The 24531-nt window shown below is 39.1% G+C and overlaps 1 protein-coding gene across 1 annotated transcript in view; it reads left to right on the forward strand.

The window, feature by feature from the left end:
* Hmt-1 (ABC transporter ATP-binding protein/permease Hmt-1) overlaps positions 1 to 13425 on the forward strand; it is a 239560-nt gene extending 226135 nt beyond the window's left edge. The window contains exon 14 of the mRNA XM_067140389.2: positions 11559 to 13425. Coding sequence (XP_066996490.2) covers positions 11559 to 11655 — 97 coding nt within the window. The 3' untranslated portion in view covers positions 11656 to 13425. The remainder of the gene's footprint in view (positions 1 to 11558) is intronic.
* The last annotated feature ends 11106 nt before the right edge of the window (positions 13426 to 24531 follow it).

Here is a 24531-nt window from a genome sequence, read left to right on the forward strand (position 1 = left end):
AACCTTGAATTTTTGTCTCAATCTCCTTATTATTCCAGCCAATAGACCATTGTGACTTGGCTAAATTAGCCAATAATTCACAAGAAATATGAAAAGAAAAGGTGATACACCAGGTATCAATTAGTAGTTCAATAAATTACACGTGCTCAGATACTAAGCACAAATAACGTGAATAACAGAACGTAGTTGCTATGGCAACCACGCAATCTGCTACCAAATACAGTCTCACAACAAGAAATACTAAGGTAGAGCGTATAGCACGACCAGGGATTGTACCAAGAAAACAAGAATAATAGGAACCAGATCACTTACCGTGCAATCCCAATAGAAGGTCGTCGCAATTTGTAGAAGCAACAGGGCCAAGAGGCCAGGCGAATCAATAAAACAAATAAATTAGCTAAAGGCTGGAATAATAACTACGGAATAAATTTGAAAGAAAAGAAAACTTTAATTAACAAAATCTTCAAAAGAAAATAACCGACCTCTCAAACTACAATTGATTAAAAATTTAAATGTTGCAACTGGATCAATTAAAAGGGAAAATTAACTGAAAATTAAACCATCAAGGTCGATGCATTAATTAAAGAGAATCAAATGACAATTAAAAGCTATAAATTCTCAGTTACAGTCTTGAAGATGAAAACTTCTCCAATGACAATCTCGGTCATACTCTACCAACCCATATTACTTCAGTAATCTTCAAGAAATAATCCAAATGAAGGTACATAATCCACAAGAAGGATTAACTAAGAGAACATTACATCAGAAACCGAAACTTAAATCACTTGAATATCACCAAACAGCAACCGGGCCACCACAAGGCGACAAAATCAAGACCATTACATCACACGGTTCTAGCCGTCAATCATCAACTCAGATCCTCGCCTGTCACAGGCAACAGGACAACGCCCACCCACGTGTGCATTCTATTACATCGTACAGAAACAAAACAGAGTCACCGTAATTCAAAATGGCTACGCCAGTACCGAGTAGCCCAAAGAAAAGTTTTCATCTTAACAATATTCAAACATTACCTAACACCCTCGAATAGGTTTGAAAAATTTAGTAATCAGAAAATTATATTATTATTATTAAAAGGGAAATAAGAAAAATGAATTAGGTTGCATCGATACTACATACATATTTAGTTTAGCGAGGAGCTCCCCAAATATAAAAACTTGCTTCATGCGCATGAAATCTTAAGTAACAGAACCAAAAGTTAAAATTAATATCATAGTTACCATCGAACCTTGAAACCCCAAATCTAGATTGAATTTTACAAGCTCATAACCAGACCAGTAGGAAAAGTCCTTCACTTTAAATACTCAAAACAAATGTCCGAAACATTAAATATTCCATTTCTCAGATATCATAGCCATAAATTTTCTCCATGTCTTCAAACGTCATGATTAGTAGTTTCTTCGGCGATATCAACCCAGTTCAGAAGTACATATGAATCTACTTACGAGGTCGGCTAGTTAGAAGTGAATAATCTTTTCAAATGACAAACCAAACTACGAGCCTAAGGCTCAGGTGGAAATCCTTTAACCCGGATCGAAATTCACCAACATCTTCTTTTCTTGAATAATTAACTTGTCGTTAAACCACAACCAAGAGCTTAGCTTCAGAGCGTCTCTTCAATTCAGTCCCAAGAATTAAAAAAACAAAAACGCTCAGACATCATTGTCGAGCACGGTGCCTCGCCAGGTAAACTTCACGTTTCGCAGACAGATCGCAGCACACACTAGCCACCTCGTGTTTCTATAACCAAGTCCACCGCAAGATGGCTCCCCATGCGCAAATCCGAGAAGGTACCATGGTATCTCGAACTCTTAATTCGTGGACACGCACAACATAATATTAAACTATATAAATGGAATCCAATATATGTAGTTCTAAGGTAATGGAGTAATACAACTCCATTACAGCTTCAGTCTCTCCAGAAATTCTTCCTGTATATTTTTAGAGTTTAATTTCCACACTTTTATTTTTACTTTCTCTTGTCTCCTTTAATTTTTCAATTTTCCCCTCTCCCATTTTTGTTATTGCCACTCTATGATCTCCATCTAAAGCTTCTCCTGGCAAAGTTGTCATGTCTATCAACTGTCTGCAGTTTGTCTTCTCCACCAGAAAGTAATCAATTACTTAATTTATTATTTTGTCACACCAGCCATATCATGTAATTTTCCTGCTGTTTTTCTTCCGAAACCATGTGTTGCCCACAATCATTCCATTCCTCTCACAAAACTCAACTAGTTTCTCTCCTTCATTACTTTTCCCATATCCATATGGTCCTATTACTTCTTCCTTTCCTTGTCTTTCTTTCCCCACCCGTGCACTTAAGTCTCCCATTATAATCACTTTCCCATCAGTTATCTCCTTTTCTAGTTTCTCCAGGAATTCCTCAATATCCTCCTCTTTATTCCCTGTCTGTGGTGCATACACTTCGTTCCTCAATCTCAGTCTAATTTTCATTATCCTGTCACTGATGTACTCAACCATATTCACATACTCCTCCAGCTGTTTTGAAATTATCAGGCCCACTCCGTGTTTCACCTCTCTGCTACAACTCCAGTATAATGTATATCCTTTCCTCATTCTCCTCTTTCCTTTCCCCTTCTATTTAACTTCACTCAACCCCATCACACCCTCTTTTTCACTTCTTCTGCCTTTCCTGTCGGGGTCATCAGGTTGTTTATGTCCACCTTCATGATGTTGGTTACTTGTCGCCCATTTTTCAGTTTTCCCGTACCCAAGGAACTGTGCGTCGCTTGCAGGGTATGCCCTAATGTATTCTAAGGCAAGCTTAGAAGTACCATATCATGTATAGGCTATTATTACAGTGGAGTCAACACTCCCAGAGGCATTTTACACCTACTTCCAGGTGTAACTTTAGGCCTCTCCTCAGATGTAGAGATGCCTTTTGCAAATGCTTCACTAAAGTACAGATGTGTGCTGACAGGAGAAAGTTCTTCAGTTTTATTTGCCTTTGGGACTGGGTCCTCTTCCACCATCTAAATAGTTGATCATGTTCTCCTTTCTGGTGAATTTATGTGTGCACACTTCCCTTGTCCCCGCCGTCTAAAAGCATGGACGAAGCGCTCCAGGACCTTTAACCTCTCCGAAACCTCATCCAGTGACAAGGTGATGAATGTTGAGGGTTCATGTCCATCCTTCGATAGAGAAATGTAGAAATTAGTGTTTAGTTTAGAAAGCACCTTGCTGCCTATGACCTAAAATAAAACAGCAAAAGTCTACACTGTGGCACTGTTACAGTGGAATTGCAATGGTTATGACAGGCATCTTACTGAGCTGCGCCAGCTAACCAATCAGTTTCTGGCAAGTACAGTCTGTATTCAAGAAACTGATCTCAGACCAGATCATCACACGATTTTAATTACAGTAAAACCTCGTTAATTCAAAGTCGTTGGGACTAAAAAATCGGACTTCAATTACGTGATTTCAAATTAACTGCCAATTTGCAATTCAGAAGAACCAACCCTTGCTGCATTACAAAATATTCTAAGGCCCGTTACTGCATGCAGTTAACCTTGATTCACAGTTTATACCTTTCAAATGCCATGAAAAAAGAACTATTTCCAAAATGTATCCAAGAAGGTGCATTTATAGTATTCAACTAATGCACTTGGATATCTCACTGGCAAACATAACCTCACGCAACGAAAGAAAGGAAAAAAAAAAGCACGATCAAAGACGTGGAGAAATCTATGCTGGCTTGCATGTGCAAGTGCTTTATTCATTGGATTACTATACTGTATGCATTTTTCGATGCCTTGTATTTACACAGAAAGTACCCAATGCCCTTAAAATCGAACTTTCCTATGACTATCCTTGTACGATTTCTCGCCATGGCACTTCTCTCATACTTCAGAAATGTAAACACTTGCCGCATCACAAAGTATTCTAAGACTCTTTAATTCATGCAATCACCTCAATTCACGGTTTAAACCTTTCAAATGCCATGGGGAAAAAAAAATTTCCGACATGTATCCAACAAGGTGCATTTACGTTGTTCAAATAATGCACTTGGATATATCACTGACAGACGTAACCTCACGCAACGAAAGAAAATATCACACAATTCAAAGACTAGGACAAATTATGCTGGTTCCCCTGCGCAAATGCATTATTTTTTGGATTTCTGTACTGTTTGCATTTTTAGATGCTTTGTACTGGCATGGAAAGCGCTCGATACCCTTAAAACATCGTGGCTTATCGAAGTTTCCTATGACGAGGGGATAAAGTTTCTCGCTTCCATGTGCATTGCAACGCACTACAATGACCCCCATCCCCCACTCTTGTACGATTCTCCGACTGGCACTTTCTCCTTTAAAACCATAAGACCGTTTGGGCTTGCATTAAAATAAAGCAATGCAGTTTCATCGGCAATGACAATATTGTTCGGTGCGTACGTATTGATTATATGAGCCACGTTTTTTCGTCAACTGTCGGCATCACCAGTGTTCGCGGATTCTGTTTTCCCGCACACTGCCTGTTGCCTGATATTATGGCGTTCCTTAAAAGGTTGAATACAAAAGAAATCAGATTTCATTCAACTTAGTAATCATGAAGCGCACTGTAGACCCACCGAAGTGAGTGTAAATGCGGAAAGCTACGGTACCTCTCCACGCTCCGGAACACGCGTTCTATTATGATGCAGATAAATTTCGAGTTGAAATTACTCTGTAACATACTATTGTTTTAAAATGTAAAGGCAGTTTTGAATTAAAAGTCTGAATTTCGGTAATGGGGTTGACATTGTACTTCGAATGACAAATTATGCAAATTTCGAATTAAACAATTTAAATAACATGCAAAACTGTATCTCACATTTCCGGTCTTTGAATTAGGTGGGATTTTGAATTAACCGATTTTGAATTATCGAGGTTCTACTGTAATTTTTGACTTTACTCGAAAGAACGGGGTTATGCCAACTGGTCTTCCTGTGGTGCTGGTATCTTTCTGATGCCTACAGTGAAGAGATTCCACTAAGAGCGGAGCTGGAGTCAGTAGTGGTTCGTGTTTCGTTGCCTATCATGACTACAGTTTGTAACAAGTGACCGTATAGATCAGCTCCCGCCTCCTTTCTTCACATTAGGTGATTTTAACGCCCATCACCCATTATGGGACTCCGAAATGCCTTGCCGCAGAGGAGGGGATGTGGACAAATTTACAGGAGAGCTGGTTCTATGCATTTTGAATACAGGGGAACTAGTGCACTTCAGCGTAGCGCACGGAACCTTTTGCCGCATTGAGGTTAGTCTTTGCAGCCATGCACTTGTTCCCCTGCTTTGGTGCGATGTACATGACAACCTCTGTGACAGTGACCATATCCCCATTGTTTATACTGTGTTCAAACAGAAATCCATAGAGTTTCCTCCTTGTTGGATTCTAAAATGTGGTGATTGGCCAATGTTCATATCACTAGCTGTCTTTAACAACTAAAATAACTGTAGCGTAGACAAAGACATCAATTATATCACACAAGTTCTTGCTACCGGTGGAGGAGCCCTTTCCATCTTTTTCTGGGACTCTTCGATGAAAACTCATTCCTTGGGGGAAAGAAAAAATTGCAGCAATCATAAAAAAGCGATGTCATGCTCATGAATTCTATCAAAGGCAGCATACTGTTGCCATCTTGGTAACATTTAAGAAACTCCATGCTAAGGTGCGAGTTCTTATTCAACAAAATAAGAAAGCATTGTGGGAAAGGTATGTGTTGTCCATTACAGCAAAAACACACACCTCAAGTGTGGTCTAAACTCTGGCGCATTTCAGAAATAAAAGGACAACCCTTTGTACCAGGAATTTCCATTACAGGCAGTATTGTCACTGATCCACACATGGTTGCGAATCATCTACTAAGTCACCCTGCGGGTGTGTCTGGTTCTGAGAATTACCATCCTAATTTCCTTACTCTGAAGCTGGAGGCAGAAAGCAGTCATCTATGTTTTGCTACTCACACTTCAGAGTATCATTCACTAGTGAATAGATTGAAGTCAATATGGGCGAAAACGAAAGTAAACCACAATGGTTAAATTAATAGATTCAGGGCATTATAACATGCCCTTTACGGAGTGAGAACTCAGGGGTGCCTTGGCAATTTGCAAGGACATAACTCCTGGACTAGATAACATCCACAACCAGATGTTAAAGCACCTCAGCATGGACCTATTGATGTTTATGAAGGTTCCTAGTGTCATTAAGAAACCTTTCTGGTTTTGATTTAATGACACATAATTTCTGATGATACTCTCTAGAGTTCTTACTATAATCCTCCAGATGATAGAAGAGATAGTTATGGGCAGTGTTGCCAACTTAGCGGGTTTTCCGCTAAATTTGGCAGAATTAGAAGGCTGTCGCCGGAGAAATATATCATTTAGCGGACAGCGGATTTTTTGGCGGAATTCTAGATTTATTATAGCGGAATTTAGTGTTTTATCCATTTTACGTTTTTTAAAAGTTTGTACTCCAGTCTGCCTCCGAGCTATTCCGTATTTCTTGTCAGGAGCTAGCAGTCACATGGGGAAAACATGTTATTTGGATTTGATGTTATGAGATCATGGTATCATAAATTTGTAATGCATGGGGAATGACAAATGATGACAGATAATGGGACTGTGAGAGAGTAGCATTTATATTTATGCTATGAAGGAAGACCGTTTAATGAACTGGCCTGTACTATGTGTGGCCCTTGAGATAGGGGATTCACCTAGTTTGCTCCCGGCACTGAAACGCCTACAAGTTTTAGCTCGCCCAGTGAAACTCACAGATCAGGTGAGTGCAGACATTTACTTTTTTTAAATGTTTATTATTGTTGTTGTTGTTATTATTATTATTATTATTATTATTATTATTATTATTATTATTATTATTATTATTATTATTATTATTATTATTATTTGAGATCGGACTTCTTGGCGGAATTTTAGCGGATTTTTAGTAGCATTTAGCGGATCTTGAAAATATAAGTTGGCAACACTGGTTATGGGTCTTCACTTGTGAAGGTCCATGACATCACTACTGCCGTTATATTTTACAATACTGCCGGGCTTAGTGGCTCAGACAGTTGAGGCGCTGGCCTTCTGACCCCAACTTGGCAGGTTCAATCCTGGCTCAGTTTGGTGGTATTTGAAGGTGCTCAAATACGTCAGCCTCGTGTCGGTAGATTTACTGGCGCATAAAAGAACTCCTGCAGGACTAAATCCCGGCACCTCGGCATCTCCGAAAACAGTAAAAGTAGTTAGTGGGACCTAAAACAGATAACATTATTATTATTATTATTATTATTATTATTATTATTATTATTATTATTATTATTATTATTACAATTTCCCGAGCAATCTTTAGGACATATGGAACTATACATCTGGCTATCAATTTTTGCAGTTATGCTCACGGCAATTGAATGATGTACTACATACATACATACATACATACATACATACATACATTATCATTATAGACTGCTATGCCTTTCAGCGTTCAATCTGCAAGCCTCTGTGAATTTACTAAACACCGCCACAATCCTCGATTTGCAACTAGTGTTGTGGCCGCATTTAGTTCTATACCTCTTATCTTTAAATCGTTAGAAACAGAGTCTAACCATCGTCGTCTTGGTCTCCCTCTACTTCTCTTACCCTCCACAACAGAGTCCATTATTCTCCTAGGTAACCTATCCTCCTCCATTCGCCTCACATGACCCCACCACCGAAGCCGGTTTATGCTTACAGATTCATCCATCAAGTTCATTCCTAAATTAGCCTTTATCTCCTCTTTCCGAGTACACTCCTGCCATTGTTCCCACCTGTTTGTACCAGCAATCATTCTTGCTACTTTCATGTCTGTTACTTCTAACTTATGAATAAGATATCCTGAGTCCACCCAGTTTTCGCTCCCATAAGGCAAAGTTGGTCTGAAAACAGACCGATGTAAAGATAGTTTCGTCTGGGAGCTCATTTCCTTCTTACAGAATACTGTTGATCGCAACTGCGAACTCACTGCATTAGCTTTACTACGTCATGATTCAATCTCACTTACCATATTACCATCCTGGGAGAACAAACAACCTAAATACTTGAAATTATCGACCTGTTCTAGCTTTATATCACCAATCTGACATTCAATTCTGTTGAATTTCTTACCTACTGACAACAATTTAGTCTTCAAGAGGGTAATTTTCATACCATACTCATTGCACCTATTTTCAAGTTCCAAGATATTAGACTGCAGGCTTTCGGCACAGTCTGCCATTAAGACCAAGTCGTCAGCATAGGCCAGACTGCTTACTACATTTCCACCTAACTGAATCCCTCCCTGCCATTTTATACCTTTCAGCAGATGATCCATGTAAACTACGAACAGCAGAGGTGAAAGATTGCAGCCTTGTCTAACCCCTGTAAGTACCCTGAACCAAGAACTCATTCTACCATCAATTCTCACTGAAGCCCAATTGTCAACATAAATGCCTTTGATTGCTTTTAATAATCTAATTTTAATTCCATAGTCCCCCAGTATGGCGAACATCTTTTCCCTCGGTACCCTGTAATGTGCTTTCTCTAGATCTATAAAACATAAACACAACTGCCTATTCCTCTCGTAGCATTTTTCAATTACCTGGCACATACTGAAAATCTGATCCTGACAGCCTCTCTGTGGTCTGAAACCACACTGGGTTTCAACCAACTTCCTCTCTACGACTGATCGCACCCTCCCTTCCAAGATGCCAGTGAATACTTTGCCTGGTATACTAATCAATGAGATACCTCAATAGTTGTTGCAATCCTTTCTGTTCCCTTGCTTATAGAGAGGTGCAATTACTGCTTTTGTCCAATCTGAAGGTACCCTACCAACACTCCATGCTAATTTTACTATTCTATGAAGCCATTTCATCCGTACCTTCCCACTATATTTCACCATTTCGGGTCTAATTTCATCTATTCCTGCTGCCTTATGACAATGGAGTTTATTTACCATCCTTTCCACTTCCTCAAGCATAATTTCACCATCATTTTCCTCCTCCCAATGAGCTTGGCTGTTTGCAACACCACCAGGATGATTTCCTTTTACATTGACAAGATGTTCAAAATATTCCCTCCACCTCTCCAGTGATTCCCTGGTATCTAGTATGAGTTCACCTGAATTACTCAAAACACTGTTCATTTCCTTTTTCCCCTCCCTTCCTAAGATTTTTTATTACTGTCCAGAAAGGTTTCCCTGCTGCTTGACCTAGCCTTTCCAGGTTATTACCAAAATCTTCCCATGACTTCTTTTTGGATTCAACAACTGTTTGTTTTGCTCTGTTTCTTTCATCTACGTACAAATCCCCGTCTGCCTGGGCCCTTGTTTGGAGCCATTTCTGATAAGCCTTCTTTTCACGTTTACAAGCTGCTCTCACTTCATCATTCCACCAAGATGTTCGCCTTTTCCCATATTTACACACAGTTGTTCCTAGGCATTCCCTTGCTGTTTCTACTACAGCATCCCTGTATGCCACCCATTCACTTTCTATATCCTGAACCTGCTTACTGTCTACTGTTTGAAACTTCTCACTAATCATATCCATGTACTTCTGTCTAATTTCCTCGTCTTCGAGATATTCTACCCTTATTTGTTTGCAGACAGATTTCACTTTCTCTACCCTAGGCCTAGAGATACTTTGTTCACTGCAGATCAGATAGTGGTCTGTATCATCGAAAAATCCGCGGAAAACTCGTACATTCCTAACAGATTTCCTGAATTCAAAGTCTGTTAAGATATAGTCTATTATGGATCTGGTACCCCTAGCCTCCCATGTGTAGCGGTGAATAGCCTTATGCTTGAAGAATGTATTCGTAACAGCTAAACCCATACTAGCACAGAAGTCCAACAAACGCTTCCCATTCCCATTAGCTTCCATATCTTCCCCACATTTACCAATCAATGTCGTACTGCTTTTAACAATACCGTACTTTATGAGGCCCTGGGCTAGTGTTTATAAAGATCTTATTGATCATGTATAAGACCAAATCTGCAAAATTTCAGGTATTTCACACATGCACGCATGCGCGCGCGCGCGCGCGCGCGCGCGCGCACACACTCTCTCTCTCTCTCTCTCTCTCTCTCACACACACCCGCACATACCTATTTTATTATGTAAACATTTTCTCATGGCTTTCCTTCTTTGATAAAAATAATGAAACTAAGACATGAATTTTCTGAATAGTTCATGAATACTTTAATTAACTTTGAACATTTTGTCCACAGTTTAGGTTTGATTTGGTTTGTCTGTGTACTTCTGTAGGTATATAATAATATTAAAAAACAATATGTCATTGTTAGGACAATGAGGAAAATATCATCATCATCAATGTCCCACTCCAGTCGCCCGGGTGTGGTTAACAAGCCTCCTCCACTCCTTTCTGTCCTCCCACTTTTCCTGCTCCATTACTTCTGCCACATCCAATCCAGCTTCTCTAATGTCCTTCCAAATCTGATCCATCCACCTTCTCGGTCTTCCAGCTGGTCTCTTTCCCTTAACTTCTTTTTCCAATTCCCTTCTTGCTACCCATATAATTTACTAAATGTAGTGTTGATTGAAACTTGGCGATAAACATTGCATGATTCTTAAGATTATGCATTAAAAATCACTGGGCGAGTTTGCCATGCAGTTCGGGGCATGCAGATGTGAGCTTGCATCCAGGAGATAGTGGGTTCGAACCCCACTGAATTAATGCCATGGCCACTTCCTTCCCACTCCTAGCCCTTCCCTATCCCATCATCACGATAAGACCTATCTGTGTCGGTGCGACGTAAAGCAACTAGCAAAAAAAAAAAACACATTAAAAATCTTTCATTTTGAGCCTTTTATATAACTACGGGGCTCAAGCAAGACCTCGTATCCCACAGTGCTCTTCCAATCAATTATCCACCTTAAGACTGGTCACACCTCCCTGCCACACATGGATATGCAGTCCATCAGAACAATGTTCATTGTGGAAAATTAATCTAAATGCATTATTCTGTGGGAATGCGTAAATACTTCATGAAAATATACATTCCTGTAGTACGGTACGGTACGATAAGTTTGATGTTCTGATGGACTGCATATCCATGTGTAGTTGAGAGGTGTGACCAGTCTTAAGGAAAATAACGGATAGGAAGAGCATTCTGGGATACGATGTATTGCTTGCTCACAGTCGATATTTTTATTTAAAAAGACTTTCCCTGCATTTCTTATTCTCTTCTGTTAGGATAAGAACCAGAAAAGCATCAACTAAAGAATTCATGTATTAAAGATTATTATTGATAGTAAATGATGTTAACTTTCAACATATTTAACTTGTGAATAGTTTCAATTTTTTTCATTTTTATTTTCATTTACATTTTGTAGTGCAGGAGGCTGCAGCCTAGTTGGCCAATCCTTGAATGCATTCTGTATGAAGATCTACATATTGCATAGTTTTTCTTTTCCTTGTGTGTTTGGGTACATCAGCTGTTATGGATGACTCTTTTTATTTTTATACACCATATCAATTTTTTATTTTATCTCTTTTCAGTCACAGTAATCTTCTGGAATTGGGAGGAATTTATTCGGCTATGTGGAGGCAACAGCTGAGTAATGGTGATGCTCCTGAGACAGAGAACAAAGAATAATGTGTCGATTTATGTGCTTGTGAAGAAGATATGAACTTTGAATTAAAACAAAAGAAAATTGTTACAGGCTGTGAAGTACAAATGGTGGAATGATAAGTGTAAAAGTGAGCAGCAGAACAATGTCAAGTATATATATTTTTAATATACTTTAAATCTACATGGAAAGATTTAATTTGCCCACTGTGAGTTGTTTCCCAAAAGACTAACTTCTCACATTGATGTAAGTTATGTTAGAATCTCTTTTCAGAGACTGTTTATGGTTTACTGCAACAGTATAACAGTTTAATAAAGAATACAAAGCTGTTTTGCAGTTAAAAGGAATTCTTTGTTATTTACAGCACATAACAAAACATTTGTTATTCCAAATCAAGGCATAACATTTGAAGTGGGTGAAAGCAACACTGCATGTGTTGAGTTAGTAATATAAATGAGTCAGATAGGTGGCTTATTTTCAGTAGAACATCCGTGGCTCAGGCGGCAGCGCACCAGCCTCTCACCGCTGGGTTCCATGGTTCAAATCCCAGTCACTCCATGTGAGATTTGAGCTGGACAAAGCGAAGGCGGGATAGGTTTTTCTCCGGGTACTCCGGTTTTTCCTGTCATCTTTCATTCCAGCAACACTCTCCAGTATCATTTCATTTCATCAGTCAGTCATTAATCATTGCGCCAGGGGAGTGCGACAGGCTTCGGCAGCTGACACAATTCCTATCCTCGCCGCTAAATGGGGGCTTCATTCATTCCATTCCCAACTTGGTTGAATGATTGGAAACAGGCTGTGGATTTTCATTTTCATTCAGGTGGCTTATTTTCAGTGGTATTTTTAGAGGCAGCCTTAATGAATATCAAAAATGTGATTATACATTTTCAACCATTAAAAGATCAGTATTTTTGAATTGAACCTTTTATGGACATCACATGTGTTTTGGGACCTGTACAGATTCAACTTCTTCCAAATTACTTAGCACAACTACAGAAAACTTTTGCTGAAAACATTGTACTTATTTGCGTTGGAACATACGATCAGTATACAAAACTTTTATGTTATGATATGTTTCAGGCATTTTTAAAATAATGTAATTTTCATGCTTGTAACATAACTTTCACATTTGGACTACTTATAGAATTGTTCAGTGGTGTGCATTCTCATGCATCATCAGTTATGTGTTTGGGGACCAACTCTTTACCCATAGGCCTTGCCATGGACAAAACCTCATGGGTTCTCAGTAACTAAGAGTGGTATCCTTTAATTGACAATTCTTTCCCATGACTTGAGGGTATGTCTCATGAGTTTTATGGCTTGATAATCCCCACATCCTTTATTTTTGTAGAACGGCATTAGTGTGTTGCTAGTTGTTGACTGATTATATTTCTATGCAGTTTCAAGAGTTAAAGATTTCTTTTAAAAGGATTTTATTTCCTCACAACTGCATGTTAGTGGAAATGTGCAGTCTTGAGATGTGTAATTGTACCATTTTGCTGAGTTACAAAGCATAATTTTGTTAAACTGTTGCAAGTATCCCCTTTCTACAGTACAGCAGTTAAAACTGTCTTATGTTTCAAGTTTGATTTTGTTATAATAGAAAATAAAGAATTAATTTTCTTTATTCTGTTGACACTGAAAGAATGATTGTAGGTAAATACGTTTTCTTATTGTATAGTTATTATATATGTTGTTTCAAATCTTGAGATTTTAGTTATCAGTATTGTCTATTTATAAAATGCTGAATCTTCAGTTTTCTTGCTCTGAATAAAAGCAACTGTTGATCAAAATTTTTGGTTCTTTCCTTTTATGTGTGTAATAGTCATAAACTGATTGTGGTCGAACCCCACTGCCGACAGCCCTGAAGATGGTTTTCTGCGGTTTCCCATTGTAACACCAAGCAAATGTTGGTGTTATACCTGATTGAGGCCACGGTCGCTACCTTCCCATTCCTAGCCCTTTCCTATCCCATCATCGCTGTAAGACCTATCTGTGTCGGTCCAACATACAGCAAATTGCAAAAGAAATCAACTGATTGTTACATTATCATTGGAATAGCAAGATGGTTGAAGATTTCATTAGTTATATTAAGGTCCAGATCTGTGTTCATGACTTCATATCTTATCTTTAGCTTAATTTTTGCAATTTTTTTTTTCAGCCTTTGTAGCAGACATAAAACAGCTTTTGTTAGTCATAGGAATGAATTTTTCTGTTCCTGCCCATTTTCCAGAGTATGATTTCACGAATGAAAATTTATGAAATTCCAATTTCTGGAATGGATTAAATTGTAAGGTGCAGGTAGACCTTGTTATAGGCGATAGTTACGTTCCGCGGAATTGTCGCGCATACCGAATTCTCATAGCAATCTAAAACTTCTAACTTTGTTTCTAACGAATACGACTTTGGTACACACTTCTTTCCTTCGACAGGCACACTTTATTTCCTTTTACCCGGCGTTTTAAATATGAAACCTGTCAAGTGCAAGTTCACAGCTCTACTGAGCGGGACTGACGATTCACGTCTCAACAAACACGACAGAAGGTTCACGTAAATATGCACCTGCCGTGTTTAACCTTGGCGCATAATGTAGTGTACGTTAAAGAGTTTGGCACGCATGTGTGTACCTGCCTTAAGGCTTTACAGCTTCCATATACTGTTAACAGACGGCAGCAAAAGACTTGAAACCAAAGTCGCGTATATGCGAAATTGCAGATAATGTATCCGTCTATAACAGGATTCATCTGTATTCATCTGCAGTAAATTGCAACAAATAATGAACAATGTAAAATTGTTACCGTGGTGCTAAGATAGTAATGGCAAATTTATTATAGGAAAATGTACCACATTTACTCGCATATTAGACCCCCTTTTTTTCTCCACTTTTGCAGCCAAAAAAACACTAAGCTGGTGGTGGGGGGTCCAATATGCAATTAACTCAAATTTTGTGCAATGAACACAACTTCTAGGATATAAAGAGCTAAAAATTGTACATGTAAACATTCTACACTATTCTTTAACAAACATATGAACGTATCTGAGTTATACTGGCTATTTTTGTTGGAAGGCAGTATTTCTAAATGTAAAAACAAAAAACAAATGATGAACATGACTTTTAGACCTACATATAAAGTAAATATAGTCAGTTTTAGTTACTCATATCAAGTCATTAGTTTCATCTCATTAATTCCTCTGATGAAGTTGACGTCAGAAAGGGCGTACAGTCGTAAAAACTTGCTAAGAAGATTCGTTTCACTTCACTTCATACTCGACCCAGTAGAGAAAAGGGATAAGGGTATTGTATTATCATATTAGCAATATGATACAAAAGAACTTAATGGCCAGTTATTTGTGTCTCTCAGTTCAGCAGCAGGCCTACCAGACTGTAAACATGATTACTGCTTTCATTTGAATTATCATCCTAGGCCGCTAACTTCCCTGCTACCGACGTGTCGTCATTCCAGATGACGTCATCTTCACTGCCATCTCGTCAGCCATGCACTGCAATCGAGAGCATTCGAGGTCCTGTCTTTCTGAAACTTTAAAAAGTAGTTTAGTTCCCGACTACAGAGTCCAGACAGGGAGAATCTGTTCCCTAATGGTTTATGGAGATGGTCTCTGATATTTCCAGTTGGTGTATGTGTAGCAGAAGCCACTCCTTCCGAATAAAGCCGTGCTGTAGAAAGTGTGCCAAACCACCAGCTGATAACTAGTGTATGCTCCGATTTGTACTTCCGAATGTAATACATAGTGACTGGAAGCATTCTTTGGATAACTGCGGCTGTTGAAAGACAGGCCCTTATTTTTAAGTATATTTCATGCTTGTCCTCTACATTTATCACATCAGAATTTACCTAAACAGCTGTAAATGAGGTGAGAGAGACTGCATTGTTTAGGTTAGGTATGCTATCAAGTGCCCAGGTAGTGCCAGAAATTCCACAACGGAAGGAATAAAAATAAATAACAGGAAAGTTTACGGCATTAATGGATATCAACAGGTGTGGCGGTAATGTGTTTTATTATCATAATGTTTCATTTCGTATGTTCATTGTCTCCATTTTTTATTAATGCATAGTATTTTTTTTTCCATCTCTGAAAATCGTTAAAAGTAAATGGGGACGTAAAATCAATATTATTATTATTATTATTATTATTATTATTATTATTTGTTCGGTACATTGATGACTGAAACAATTGTTATGATTGTATTGTTTTAATTGCATTTTAAACTTGTTTCTCTCCAAAAAAATACCTATATTGGCCCGAGTTACGAGAGATTAAACGATCACTTTGTGAATGATCTCGCCTGCTGTATTCATAGCAACAACCATGAATATTTAACTAAAGTAAACTCTTTTTCTCATCCCAAGGTGGTGCAGCTCTTTTTGGACATGCCCCCGGTGGAGGGGAGTTGTATATACCATTTTTACCACATATCAGCCTTCCTGCCATTCGTAAATGGTACCGGGAATCAAACTCAGGCTCCTGAGAACGGCAGTAACAACTCAACAGTGCTAAGCAGCACTACAATACTCCTCACAATGACTACAATTAACACTGTTCCAACTCTGCTTACACCTACTGTTCCACACACACAGCGACTCCATGTCAGTCTACAGTCCACGGCAGTACTCACACAGTACTCCAACAACACTCAAACCCGAAAATACTCTGACTCTGGTAGGACACCTACCACACACTTGACACTTCAACTCAACAGCAGCCAGCACTACTGCTGTCATACTCCAGCTATCCCATTCGTGGCTAGCTTCCTTTTGTATTGCTGGTGATGGAGTACTAGAATATTTGGGGCTCAGTAGAGACGGGACATTCCTGTTTCATCTTCCATAAAACATATGCTAATGATTTTATTTCTCTGTATTGATGAGTCTACAATTCACAAGACATAAGGATGGGCTGTTACCCCCTAATCAAAACATTATATGTACAAAAATATGTACTTATATTTCAATTTAGTACTAGTTTTGGCCGTTTTCAGTTAAGTTCTAAAATGGCTCAGTTCACTGTTTTTTAATAGCACTGTTATTGTCTTAAAATATTTTCTTCACAGGAATGGCGTATGGCTTTTAGTGCCAGGAGTGTCCGAGGATATGTTCGGCTCGCCAGGTGCAGGACTTTTGATTTGACGCCCGTAGGCGACCTGCACGTGATGAGGATGAAATGGTGATGAAGGCAAAACATACACCGAGCCCCCATGCCAGCAAAATTAACCAATGATGGTTAAAATTCCCGACCCTGCCAGGAATCGAACCCGGGACCCCTGTGACCAAAGGCCAGCACGCTCACGATTTAGCCATGGAGATGCACTTTCTTCATAGTAAAATAGGGTTGTTTAAAAGACTGCAGGTAGAACAACCGAGGGAAGTTGAGGAACAGGGAACTGTTGCTGAGAAGTGTGGAAGTAGGAGAAAGGGAAAAGGTAGGAAAGGGAAATATGGAGTAGTGGATAGGAAGAGATGGGTGGAACAGGGTCATGGGATGGAGAAAATGGAGGAGGAAGTAGCTTCTGCAGCTGTCAGGAAAGATAGGACTGACCAGGAGGGGAGGGGATTAAATGAGGTAAGTAGGGTTGAGGCTCTGGTTGTAGGGGATTCCATTGTTAGACATGTCGGGAAATTGTTTGGAGGAAAGGGTACCAGGGTAGAGTGATATCCAGGAATTAGGTTAAGGCAGATGTTGAGGAAAGTAAGAGAGAAGGAGAAGGTGGTAGTGTTTCACGTTGGTACTAACATCGTAAGACAAACAGCTATAAGTACCAACATAGTTGGGGATGTGTGGGATCTGGTAAATGCAGTACAGGTGAAGTTTTATGGAAGCGGAGATTGTTATCAATGGAATACTGTGTAGGAGGGATACTGACTGGAAGGTGATTGGGGATTTAAATGAGACTATGGAGTGGGTATGTGGGAAACTGAGAGTGAGATTTATAGATCCTGATGGGTGGGTAGGAGATAGAGATTTGCGCTCAAATGGCCTTCATTTAAAACGCAGTGGTACATATAAGTTACGAAATTTGTTCAGAAGGGTTGTAGGGAAGTACATTCAGGGAAATGGGGTGGCCTAGGGAGCGGTGATAAGGGAACAGGGAACTGGAAATCAAGTAGGGATGACATAAAAATGTTAGTGCTCAACTGTGGAAGTATTGTAAAGAAAGGAATAGAATTACATAATGTAATGGATATATACTTACCACATATTGTAATAGGAGTTGAATCATAGGTGAGAAATGATATAATGGATGCAGAAATTTTCTCATAAAACTGGAGTGTGTATCGTAGAGATAGGATAGGACTGGTAGGAGGGGGATTATTCATTCTGATGAAGAAGAATTTGTAAGCTACGAAAAGAAAGATGACAAACATGAAACTCTATCTCTAAAGATAATAGGCAACTTGATGTCTTTGGAGTGTACAGACCGGGAAAGGGTAACGCAGACGCTGGTTCAGAATTATTTGATAAGATAATCAGCTATGTGGGAAACGATAAGGAAAGGAACATGATTGTAGTGGGTGATCTCAATTTACCAAATGTCAATTGGGAAGGTAATGCAAACGACAGAAAGCATGACCAACAAATGGCAAATAAATTAAGGGCATCTGATTCAAAAAGTGATGGAACCAACTAGAGGGAAGAATATTCTGGATGTGGTGCTGGTAAAACCAAGTGGGCTCTATAGAGAAACAGAAGCTGTTTTTGTGGTAGTTAAAAATAAATGTGAAAGAAAGAAAGATATTAAAATTAAGACTATTAGGCAGTACCATATGGCTGATAAAACAGGCATGAGGGAGTTTTTAAAAAGTAACTATCATCAGTGGGAAAACAATAAATAAAAATTAAAACAGACCCTGGGATGGGTTTAAAGCAATTGTTGAGGAATGAGAAAATAGGTTTGTATCTTTAAAGGTGGTAAGGAATGGTAAAGATCCAATATATTATAATAGAGAAGTAAAGAATCTAAGAAGGAGGTGCAGGTTGAAAAGATATAGAGTTAGAAATGGCTGCAGAAGTAAGGAGAAATAGAAGGAAGTTAGTAGGAAATTGAATTTAGCAAAGAAGTCAGCTAAGGATAACATGATGGCAAGCATAATTGGTGGTCATACAAATTTTAGCGAAAAATGGAAGAGTATGTATAGGTACTTTAAGGCAGAAACAGGTTTCAAGAAGGATATTCCAGGAATTATTATTTAACAAGGGGAGTGTGTATGCGAGGATCTTCAAAAGTCAGAAGTATTCAGTTAGCAGTATGTAAAGATTGTTGGTTACAAGGATAATGTCTAGATAGAGGAGGTGACTAAAGCTATGACAACAATGACATTTACAGTAAGCTACAAAAGTTGAAAACTAGAAAAGCAGCTGTAATTGATAAGGTTTTGGGGGATATACTAAAGACAATGGATTGCGATATAGTACCATATCTGAAGTACTTACTTGATTATTGTTTGCATGAAGGAGCTATACCAAATGAATGGAGAGTTGCTATAGTAGCCCCTGTGTGTAAAGGAAAGTGTGATAGACATAAAGCTGAAAATTACAGGCCAGTAAATTTGACATGTGTTGCATGTAAGCTTTGGGAAGGCATTCTTTCTGATTATATTAGACATGTTTGTGGAATTAATAACTGGTTCGATAGAAGGCAGTTTGGTTTTAGGAAAGGTTATTCCACTGAAGCTCAACTTATAGGATTCCAGCAAGATATAGCAGATATCCTGGATTCAGGAGGTCAAATGGACTGTATCACAATTGACCTGTGTAAAGCGTTTGATAGGTTAGATCATGGGAGACTACTGGCAAAAATGAATGCAATTGGAATTGACAAAAGAGTGACTGAATGGGTGGCTAAGTTTCTAGAAAATAGAATTCAGAGAATTAGAGTAGGCAAAGTTTTATCTATCCCTGTAATAATTAAGAGGGGAATTCCTAAAGGCAGTATTACTGGACCTTCATGTTTTCTTATATATATCAATGATATGTGTAAAGAAGTGGAATCAGAGATAAGGCTTTTTGCAGATGCAGTTATTCTGTACAGAGTAATAAATAAGTTACAAGATTGTGAGCAACTGCAAAATGACCTCGATAATGTTGTGAGATGGACAGTAGACAATGGTATGATGATAAACGGGGTTTAAAGTCAGGTTGTGAGTTTCACAAATAGGAAAAGTGTTCCAGTTTTAATTACTGTGTTGATGGGGTGAAAGTTCCCTTCGGGGATCAATGTAAGTACCTTGGTCTTAATATAAGGGAAGATCTTCATTGGGGTAATCACACAAATGGAATTATAAATAGAGGGTACAGATCTCTGCACATGGTTATGAGGGTATGTAGGCGTTGTAGTAAGGATGTAAAGGAGAGGGCATATAAGTCTCTGGTAAGACCCCAACTAGAGTATGGTTCCAGTGTATGGTACCCTCACCAGGATTATTTGATTCAAGAATTGGAAAAAATCCAAAGAAAAGCAGCTCAATTTGTTCTGGGTGATTTCCGACAAAAGAGTAGCGTTACAAAAATGTTGCAAAGTTTGGGCTGGGAAGACTTGGGAGAAAGGAGACGAGCTGCTTGACTAAGTGGTATGTTCTGAGCTGGCAGTGGAGAGATGGTGTGGAATGACATTAATAGACGAATAAGTTTGAGTGGTGTCTTTAAAAGTAGGAAAGAACACAATATGAAGAAAAAGTTGGAATTCAAGAGGACAAATTGGGGCAAATATTGTTTTATAGGAAGGGGAGTTAGGGATTGGAATAACTTACTAAGGGATATGTTCAATAAATTTCCAACTTCTTTGCAATCATTTAAGAAAAGGCTAGCAAAACCACAGACAGGGAATCTGCCACCTGGGCGACTGCCCTAAATCAAGATCAGTAGTGATTGCTTGAATTGATTGTTGTGCACTTGTTAAATACATATAAAATATAAGTACAGTTTGTTATTTTGAATTGATATGTAGAATGATAATGTATTTGACAGCACACTTGAAGCTATTATTGCAATACTTTATAGTTTGACTAACAGGGAACAACCTTAGTCCTTGTGACGGCTATATCTGGCTTGTTGAAATGTGGGTTGGAGAATTATCATGCTCTATACAGTAAAACCTCGATTATCCGTTCTAATGCCCGGGAAAGGGTGAATGGTTAATTTAAAAAATTGGATAATCCATTCTACTAATTTTAATGGACTTTAAAGTACATAAAATATACACTCTATAACCTTAAAATGCAGTGCATAAAACCCTCTTTAAAACCTAAATGTAGTCAAAGCTACAACAATACATACTAAATATTCACCTAAATTACCAGAAGACCATAAACAATTAATTTACCTTGTCATTTAAGCTGCTTTAAAAAAATCCGTTACTCTTTTATTGCGCTCCCTACAACTTATTTTCTACTTAATGTCCATTCTGAGCTTTCTAATTACAAGAATGTCTGAAAAATCCGTATCATCCTCTTGCTCCAAGAATTCCATTAACGCTTCAGCTGACTCCAGTGCGGTCTGAAGCAATACGCGCTTGTTTGTGACGCACTCTTCTTCCCCATCCCCCTCACTTTCACTCGTCACTTCGCAGCTGACTGCAGAGTTCCTGTTCGCACTTTTATTTACTATTTCGTCATCAGTTAAAATGTGCTGCACAGGCAATACATCGTCAGTATGAAGCCCTCCTCAATGTTACTTTCATCCACTTCTCCAAAATGAATGTCATTTTCAATAGTATTCAGGATATCTTTGATCATCAATCCCTCATTTTCATCTTCATCAGTTAACCCGTGAAAATCGTCGGCGAGCTCTTCGACATCAACATACAATTTTCTTCATGATTGAGTGATGTTCTGAGCGGTTACTAGATCCCATGATTTCTGGGCAAGATAAACTGCTTCTTTAAGATTGAGCTTTTTCCAGAACTCAACCATCGACGTTTCTTCAGAAAGTAAGAGGCCTAGAAATTTCTTCTTATAATGCGCTTTAAAGGTTGCGATGACACCTTGGTCCATCGGCTGAATTAAGGAAGTTACAGTAGGTGGCAAATAGGAAACAAAAATGTTTCCATCCTCTGATTTCAACTCTATCAACAGGGTGAGAGAGTGCATTATCAAGAAAAAGGACGGCCTTTAATGGCAAGCTTTTGGACGGCAAGAAATCTCGAACCCGCGGAACAAACTTATTATGGAACCAAGTCCTGAAAATATTGTGTGTCGTCCATGCAGATTTGTTATGACAATAATCTACTGGGAAATATTTCATCACTGTTTCTTTGAAAGAACACGGATTTTTTGCTTTACCAACAACAGCAAATTTTAATTTATGGTTGAAACTAGCATACGCTTAGCACAAGATGGTAACGCACTCTTTACTAGATTTGTGACCAGGAGCTGATTTCTCTTCAGCAGCTGCTAGTATTTTACTGGGTAAGCACTTCCAATAAAGTCCAGTTTCATCGGCATTGTACACTTGACTTGGAAGGAAAATGTATTGTACCATTCTGTTTAATCGCGAGAATGGATATTTAACGCAGTAAAAATATTGCGCAGTAGGACGCTGCTTGTGAGGGCATGATGCTATATAGAGCGCGGGAATCGAGAAGGTAATTCCCGAGGCAGGGTGCGGCTGTGTACAAGTGAGAAAGAGTATATGTGGAAGAGAGAAAGAGAGATAAGATTTTGTTATGGGAAGTCCCAGCGCCAACCTAACAGAATTTTAAGCGAGAGCAGACAGGGTCACCACACTACGGGAATCGAGCCCTAATTTGTATAATTGAAGGTTTCTCAGGAAAATAAAAAGATGGAAATGATTGCCAGAATTTTACGAAGCCATAGATACCTCAAGGTTTATTAATATATAATTAGATCAATAAACACGCAGCAAGCAGAACCACCGTGGGAAGATCTGGAGTGGCCGCATTCCAGACTCGAGATGTTTCTCGGTGGATTCCCGGGCGTCCCTTGGTATGTTGCCTCCTATAAGAGCTGAGAGTTATGGAAAGGGGCATCCAGTCGACGATCATATTGCTGCCAGTACGCGTCGCGCGTCTGCCTAGATTGCGCCAGAAACCCTTTTGTTCAGAACAAAGACAGTGAGTAATTATTGCAGTGCGGTAACTTTGATCCAGTGGATCGGTGATCTACAGAGTTACAGGTGGTAGATTCATAGATGTGACAATGTTCAGATACTAATCAGTGAGGTCGCATGTGGCTAATTGTATCGGCAACAAAGGAACGCCGTACTTATAGACTCCGATAAATAGCGGTAGGGGCGAAGGTGCCGAGGAAGTGTGGACAATAGGCTAAGGAGGTCTATATCCATCCTCTGATAGACTTGTGAATCCGAATTAAGCGGGCATGAAAACACAATAACTGAGTAGATAGTTTTCTAGGGCTGAAAATAGTTTATGGCATAGTGCACAAGTTAGTGAGTATTCGGTTATACGAGAATTGAGGACAAGGAGTTGTAATCTTGCAAAGTGTTAGAGCTGTATGCTAGCTCAACCTAAATGAAAGTCCAGAATGATGCGTTGTGTTTAAAGTGAACATTTCATTGTAGTAAGAAGTCGAGACATATTCCGAGGGAAGTTAGGTGCAAGAACTTCAGAACGTGGCTTCGAAGACGCTACCTTGAACGAGGCATCCCTCAAGAAGAAGACAGCACCATGGACCAGCGGGACGGGGAGATCGGACTCCAAGAATCGACCCTGGACGAGACCTCCACCATGATGGGCTAAATCACTATAGCCTACCCGGAGGGGGAGAAGAGGAGGTCATCATAACGAGATAAGTGGACCATGATTTCCTAGACATGTAATAGAGTTAGGGAGTCACGCAGAGATAGTAGAATTAAACTTGTAAATATTAATATAGGATTTGATTGTGGCCCATCAGGCTGCATATTAAGATAGTTTTGATATATCTAAAGGGTAAGGGTAGATTGATTTTTTTTTTATGTAAAGCAGACAATGATGTAATTTTGTTAACGCTGCAAGAGGTAGTGTGCCTAGTTGATACGTATTGTTTGAGTACGATAGACCGGACATTTTCTTTTGGGTCGGTCGGTGAATACATTTTCCTTGTAGGATTAGGATCACTATGAGTAAGTACCATTATATTCCAGGGGGAAGGGCAGACATATCCGCATGATGTTATGTGTGCATGCTGATTGTATCTCGATCATATGCATGGCTCTATTTATGCAACTTTGATGAACGTAATCTATAACACAGGTGGAGACATAAATGTTATTTTTGACTCTGTACGACTCTGCCAAACAGGGCGTGAACCGCAGACCTAAGGTTACTGTGAACCCGTCGTATGTATCGACGATGTTGTTTTTATTGGGGTATAGTATGGTAGAATACTTTATATGATATAAATGGGGCCTGTGGTGGTTTGTTAGTGAAATCGGATACATAGAGTGAGATGTATTTTCCTCACTTATTTATGTGGCCATTGCTTTGTCAAGTGTAGATAAATAAAAGCCCCCTTTGTGAAGTTAGCTCTGAGAGCCCAAGAACCAGGATATTGGGTCACAGGCGGTCGGTGTTTACGAAATTTTTTTTTGGCGAGGGCGAGCCTCTCTTGGCTAGACGAAACAGGTCAATGCACGGCCCGCACCTTGGGGTTCGAGCGGCCATCTTTGTATAGCCCGGTGGAAGGTCGTCTGTCTTCTGGCAGAGTAGCTTTTTGGAGACACTGTTGCTTCATTCATTTAAACGTTTACCTCCTTTCCTTTCTCTTTTGTTGTTGGAGGAAATATGTTTATGGTTTTCCTGTCATAATCCGAACAGACCATAAGGCTCTCACTTTTGTATTAAAGACAAATCTGGCAAGCGGCCGAGTTACTAGATGGGCGCTTTATGTCCAGCAGTTTGATTTAACTTTTGAGCACTGTCCGGG

The sequence above is a fragment of the Anabrus simplex genome, chromosome 2 (assembly GCF_040414725.1).
Source record: "Anabrus simplex isolate iqAnaSimp1 chromosome 2, ASM4041472v1, whole genome shotgun sequence".
NCBI lineage: Eukaryota > Metazoa > Arthropoda > Insecta > Orthoptera > Tettigoniidae > Anabrus > Anabrus simplex.